At 37.7% G+C, this 7,014-nt stretch overlaps 2 protein-coding genes across 2 annotated transcripts; both read left to right on the top strand.

Moving 5' to 3' along the window:
- Positions 1-31: 31 nt before the first annotated feature.
- LOC108758160 (uncharacterized) lies at positions 32-3,901 on the top strand. Its single transcript, XM_018502970.1, has one exon. It carries the CDS (start codon positions 32-34, stop codon positions 3,899-3,901), a length of 3,870 nt encoding a protein of 1,289 aa, XP_018358472.1.
- Positions 3,902-4,021: 120 nt separating this feature from the next.
- Positions 4,022-4,990, top strand: LOC108758159 (uncharacterized). The gene has a single exon (XM_018502969.1). It carries the CDS (start codon positions 4,022-4,024, stop codon positions 4,988-4,990), a length of 969 nt encoding a protein of 322 aa, XP_018358471.1.
- Positions 4,991-7,014: the final 2,024 nt, after the last annotated feature.

The following is a 7,014-nucleotide window of genomic DNA, read 5'->3' as shown; positions in this document are numbered from 1 at the left end:
TGAATTGTTCGAGACGGTCTACTATGATCTGATGGCTCGACTGATCAGTTTAATGAATGGTTGTCAAACCATGCAAGTTCTAGAGCAGGTGCCGACTGGTAATGTGGCATCCAATCAAAACGTATCAAACAGAACTTCTAACATTAAACTTCCTCGGTTGAACTTACCAGTGTTCACTGGCAAATATTCTGAATGGACACCATTCGCTCAGATGTTTCAGACTATGATTTCTGAAAATAACAAGTTATCCAATGTCGAAAAATTACAATATTTGCGATCGTCATTATCAGGCGACGCATCTGATTCAGTCGAGTCATTGGAGTTAACAGGCGAGAATTTTATGGTTGCATGGCGTATTTTATCAGAGCGTTACGACCGAATTCGTGTCATTGTCCAGTCGCATATTCAAGCAGTTATGGACATTCCGTGCATTAGGAAGGAGAGTCATTCAGAACTTAAATCACTAATTAATATTACAATAAAGCACGTGAATGCCTTAAAGTCACTCAAACGTCCAGTCGACAAATGGGATGATATTCTTATTCAAATTCTAGGTAATAAACTTGACTCTAAGACCTTTCGTGATTGGGAGGATACGTTACAGTCTGATCAAATACCCACCACTGATCAATTCATAGAATTTGTGTTGAAGAAATGTAATACACTCGAGTCAGTTAGCAGCAAGGAGAATATCTCCACCAATGGTAAGGCCAATCAAGGTAACTCTCGTAGGTCAGCCATCAGTTGTGCAGCCTCAGTAAGTTTAAAATGCACCTTTTGTAATAAGAATCATCTTATCTATTCGTGCCAGGCTTTTTTAACACTGTCAGTTGTACGTAGATTGGAGGAAATAAAGAAACGTAAGCTGTGCATAAACTGTCTCAAATCCAAGAATCACATAGCAGCGCAATGTACTTCTGGTACATGTAGAACCTGTCAACTAAAGCATAACACTCTTTTACACATAGACAAACAGGGCAGCTCAAGGTCTATTACGACGGATGGATCACCGTCCAATCAGCCTGGGGCATCTGAAACAGTCAATTCTCAGACAGTAGTCACTCATCACATGAGCAATTGCGATAACAAGTATGTGATGCTGTCAACTGCATTAGTCGATGCATTGGATGCTGCGGGAAAGAGGGTATCATGTAGGGTGTTATTGGACAATGGTTCACAGGCTAATTTAGTTACACGAGAATTCTTATCCAAGCTAAGTGTCACAACCAAACAACATCAGGTATCTATCGTCGGGATAAATCAATTAGTTAGCAGCGCAAACGAAATCGCCACTATTATAATTCAGTCGCGCACTAACAGTTTTCGCTTAAGCATAGATTGTATAGTTACGGAAAGAATTACCGGATCGATTCCAATGGTACATATCAATAAACGAGCTATCAATCTGCCTAAAAATATTAGACTTGCAGACCCACAATTCAATGTACCATCAGAGGTTCAATTGTTGTTAGGTGTTGATGTTTTTTGGCAATTGTTGTGTATCGGTCAAATCAAGTCATCTTCAAATAATCCTACTTTACAGAAAACACATCTTGGATGGATTCTAGCAGGATCCATCAACAATACATATTTAAAGAGTAACAGTCAAGGAGACACGATCACGAGTTGCTTAACGTCTGTAGATATTTCCAACAATGAGCTTGAACATTCATTAACAAAATTTTGGGAGTTTGAACATAATCTTTCGAATCAAGTCACTCTATCACCAAGTGAGCGTGAATGTGAAGAACACTTCTTAACAACGATTGCAAGAGATGATGAAGGTCGATTCATTGTCACCTTACCGATCAAATCCGCACAACTTCAGCAACTTGGTGAATCTAGAAGCATAGCGTTGCGCAGGCTATATAATTTAGAGAAACGATTCAAACACAATGTTCAGTTACAAACTGATTATACGAATTTTCTACAAGAATATTTAAAATTAGGACATATGCGCTTAGCAGACGATTCAAGTGTTAACGATGATACAACGCGATTTTACTTACCACATCATTGTGTATTTAAGCAAACAAGTACTACAACCAAGCTTAGGGTGGTATTTGATGGATCCTGTAAATCCAGTACTGGTGCTTCATTAAATGACATTCTAATGGTAGGTCCAGTGGTTCAGTCAGACTTATTCTCATTGCTCGTACGATTTCGCACATATGAATATGTTTTCACTGCAGATGTAGTGAAAATGTATAGACAGATTCTTGTCAATCAGTCGCAGCTATCGTTGCAATCTATACCGTGGCGAGATCATCCCACTGAATCAGTTCGTACTTATGAGCTGAAAACTATCACGTACGGCACTGCTTCTGCACCGTATTTAGCAACTAGATGTCTAAAATATTTAGCAGAGATATATCACAATAAATTTCCAGTAGGTGCACAGGCAATAATTAATGATGTTTACGTTGATGATGTCTTGACTGGTGCGCGATCGTTGTCTGAAGCAATATGTAAGCGTAATCAAATCATTACCATAATGTCAAAGAGTGGTTTTGAGCTCAATAAATGGTTTTCTAATGACATCAGACTTTTAGAGGGACTCCGGTCTACAGGTGGTCAGGAAAATGTTCGTCTAACCGAGAGTTCTACGATTCGCATACTTGGAATGCAATGGAATCCACATGAGGATTCATTTTGTTATACAGTTAATGTGGGAGACATGCATTCAAATGTTACAAAAAGAAACATGTTGGCTGAAGCGTCATGCCTATTCGATCCGTTAGGTTTTATCGGACCAGTCATCCTCATATCAAAGCTAATGATACAGGAATTGTGGAGATTGCAATTAGACTGGGACGCTTCGGTTCCGGTAAACATACATTCACGTTGGTTAGATTACAAGACACAAATATCTAAACTAGTTGAGCTACGTATTCCACGAATGATTGGCCCAACTATGGAAACACTAGAAGTTCAATTTCACGGATTTGCTGATGCCAGTCAGCATGCATACGGAGCGTGCTGTTATTTAAGGATACGTAACTCGCACAATGATTGTCATACACATTTATTGGCATCCAAATCGCGAGTTGCACCAGCAAAGGCAATATCACTACCGCGTTTAGAGTTGTGTGCAGCCTTGCTGTTAGCTCAGTTGCAAGTAAGTTTACTTAAGGCAATTGAATTTCAACCACATCAAATATATCTGTGGACTGATTCCACCATTACCTTGTCATGGATCAAATCAAGCTCTTACAAGTTTGCAACATTTGTATCTAACCGTATTGGAGAAATTCAGAGACTAACCAAAATCAAAGATTGGCATCATATTTCCACTAAACATAATCCTGCAGACATCATTTCTCGTGGGGCAAGCTCTTTGGATTTAATGCAATCGAAATTATGGTGGAATGGTCCAGAATGGTTATCGTCGGACGAAAAGGATTGGCCTGATAATCATCCACAATACCCGGAGACGTTACCAGATCAAGTAAAGGTCAATGTACACGTTGTCAAACAAACATTGGATGTATTTGAGAATTTAATCGTTAGATATCCTAGTTTTGGAAAGTTAATTAGAGTATTGGCATATGTATTTCAATTCATTCACAATTGCAGAAATCCCTTAGAGAAACATACTGGCGTCGCAACAGTGCAGGATAGAGAGTGTGCATTGCAGGCGTTGTGTAGATATGTGCAGCATCAATATTTCGATTCAGAAATACAGGAATTAATTCGTGTAGGAGTAATATCTAAAACAAGTAAAATATTATCTCTTAACCCGTTTTTGGATCGGAATGGATTATTGCGAGTAGGTGGTCGTTTGAGAAATTCTGACATATCGTACGAAGCTAAGCATCCAATTTTGCTACCTAAGGACCATATGATTACTAAGTTGATCATACGTGATGAGCATATTAAGAATTTGCATGCAGGAATTTAATTAACATTGTATGCAGTCCGTAGCAAATTTTGGCCAATTTTAGCTAAAGTAACTACTCGCGATGTCATAAAAAACTGTATAATATGCTTTAAACTTAAGCCTACTATTTCACAAAGTGTCATGAGCGATCTTCCGAGTACACGAGTGACTCCGTCACATCCATTTACACATACTGGGCTGGACTTCGGTGGTCCGTTCATCATAAGGGAGCATAAGCGTCGTAATGCAAGGAAGCTCAAGGCGTATATATGCATTTTTGTATGTTTTTCCACCAAGGCTATGCACATAGAGTTGGTGGCTGACTTAACATCAGAGGCCTTCTTGGCTTCACTTAAACGGTTCATGGCGCGAAGAGGCAAGGTTGCATGCCTGTATTCGGACAATGGGACGAATTTTGTAGGAGCAGCTCGAGAACTCAATGAGTTGCATAGGATGTTCACTGAGGAACAAGTACAGCGCAAATTAAATGACTTCTTTTCAGAGACTCGAATTCAGTGGCAAAACATACCTCCCAATGCTCCGCACTTTGGCGGACTGTGGGAGGCAGCTATCAAATCTGCCAAGTATCATATGAAAAGAATTATTGGCAATGCATCTCTTAATTACGACGAAATGTCAACTGTAATCACTGAAATTGAGGCTATTCTGAATTCGCGTCCCATAAGTCCAATGTCAAATGACCCGAATGATGTTCAAGCGTTATCACCGGGCCACTTTCTTATTGGTCAACCGTTAAATAGTTATAGTCATCCAAATTTAGAAGACATTCAGATAAATCGTTTAAGTCGATGGCAATTGGTAGAAAGGCTGCGTCAACATTTTTGGCAAAGGTGGCAGATTGAATACCTCAATAGCTTGCAAGGTAGAAGCAAATGGATGAACGACAAGGGCCAATCTCTTGAGACAGGACAGTTGGTTATAATTCAACAATCAGGGTTAGCACCAATGCAGTGGTTAATGGGACGTGTGTTGAGTGTAAATAGAAGTTCAGATAACAAAGGACGATCAGCTCAAATTAAAACCAGTAATGGTGTTGTCACTCGTCCATTAGCGCGCTTGGCTATACTACCAGTAGACACTAAGGCATAATGATAGTTAATCAAATATTATTATGTTATTTTAATATGCGCTTGTAGTAATTTACTAACTATTCATATTCTTAATGGAATTTTAGTCATAAGTACATATGCTATTTGTAAATCATCATAATTCTGTTTTGTTCGCTTGTTAACTTCTTTCAGTTCTTGATTGAAACTCATAGGTTTCAATGGGGGGCAGTGTTAGGGATTTTGGGTACTTTAAATTTGTAATCGCCGCCTCCTTTCTCTTCTATGACTATATGGCTTGAGTGAGAGAAACTAGTTCCTAGATTCTAGTTTGTATGGCGCTGTTTGTAATGCACTGAGTGTACGGCGTCCTTCTTGGTGAGCCCGAGTTGCGTTGGCACCACTGGCTAGCGGTGTGTATAATATAATACATCTTCTCTTATGTTCGTTACCGTTCCATATAACGGTTGTGTTGTGTATGATTATTCATAGTAGTACATTCAGTGAGCAAATAAATAATTGTAAACCTTGCGAAGTGTTGTCATTACTGTAAACCAAGTAGCGGATACTCATATTACATGATATCCCGGAGCCGTAACTTTTGTCGGCATTCAATTTCTAACAATAGCTTTTGTTACAAACAAATGTAATAAAAAAGAAACATTGTAAACAATATAAGCATTTATATATAGCATTGCTCTGAATCGATAACAACAATATACGTTAATTCTCCACAATTTCTAAGTCCACAGATTGTTAATGTCCATATAAACAATGAACATTCATGGTTCGCTTTATACTTAAAATTAAGCTGAAACAAGCTTTAAACAATAATTAGAACCAGCTTTGAAGCCTTTTACAGCGAAAAAATAATTTTACCCTATGTCCGTGTTTTGCTGTGTTTCGACCCACTGTGCGACGACTTGAATAAATTTGTATAATGTATAAATTTGGAGGAGTGGAAATACAGGAAGATGTTATGGAGTTCTTCGAACGTCTAAGGAGTTCCTGAGCATGGTTTCACCGTTTTAAATTTTGCGGCGTACAGTTACGAATTTGTTAGCGTTTAAGATAAGTTTAAAAAATTAAGGAAGATCATACTAATGTTTATTCTTTTTAAATGTTACTGAAGATGACCTGATGAGGGTCAAAACGTATATATTTTGATGTAATAATTGATAAAAACATTCGCAATAATAACTAGCGTTGGCTTTTATGCTTTGTCATATCTTATTGATTTTTTGAATTAAGACATTACTTCATTGTATTGATATTTAATACCATTTCTCCTAGGGTTACATGATCACCTTTGTATAAAAATTTTTTTGATGGCATGCCAAAGTAAACAGCCAGTTTGGTACATAAACGTGATTGATGCCGATAAGACAATGTCAATGCCATATTCTTAAAATTTCTTACCACTGGTACAAGTGATTTAAAATAGGAATGGCAAGCTTTAAAACGAAAACACCACGATTGCCTAGCAGGTCCAAACATTCTTATGTAGTGCGGAATGTGTATTAAAAAAAGAAACTTGGGTACTAATAAATTTGGATTTAAACTTTTGAAATTAAGTAAGAACGTTTCCATTATTCTGTTTAATAAGGTGATTGAATCTTCGTGGATCTGATATGCTAACGTAATATTCAAAATTTGCGATAAAAGAACAAAACAGTGAGTATGCTGTATAATTCCTTCTGCATTACAATTACTTATCCACTCATTAATTAAAAATAGCAGTGTGTGAGCAAGAAAAAATATTTGTCCGGCTTTTTGACGTAAACAATCATTACGAGGGGCAATACTTATATTTTGAGCCTTGGCAACACTGAGTGTTGTCAGGTGCCATCGGACGTTTCCACTAGAAAGTTTGACATTTTTTACCATAACTTTCTTCGGAACGTTTTGTTATTTGAGCGCGATTTGTATTGTTTACAGTCACTTGAAAATTGTGTCTCAGCGAAAAAATGGAATTAACTAGTGAAAATTTTCGTGCAATGATTTAATACGACTTTCGACGTGGATTACAAGACAGGAGTGTGCATCGATCAACTTACTTCCACTTTT

Source organism: Trachymyrmex cornetzi, unplaced genomic scaffold (genome assembly GCF_001594075.2).
Source record: "Trachymyrmex cornetzi isolate Tcor2-1 unplaced genomic scaffold, Tcor1.1 scaffold1520, whole genome shotgun sequence".
NCBI classification, from domain to species: Eukaryota; Metazoa; Arthropoda; class Insecta; order Hymenoptera; family Formicidae; genus Trachymyrmex; species Trachymyrmex cornetzi.
This window is presented reverse-complemented; position numbering and strand designations above follow the sequence as displayed.

What these genes read in the sequence shown, in the direction of transcription:
- LOC108758160 (XM_018502970.1), top strand. Translation starts at nt 32, where the DNA reads ATGGCTCGACTGATCAGTTTAATGAATGGTTGTCAAACCATGCAAGTT.
- LOC108758159 (XM_018502969.1), top strand. Translation starts at nt 4,022, where the DNA reads ATGAGCGATCTTCCGAGTACACGAGTGACTCCGTCACATCCATTTACA.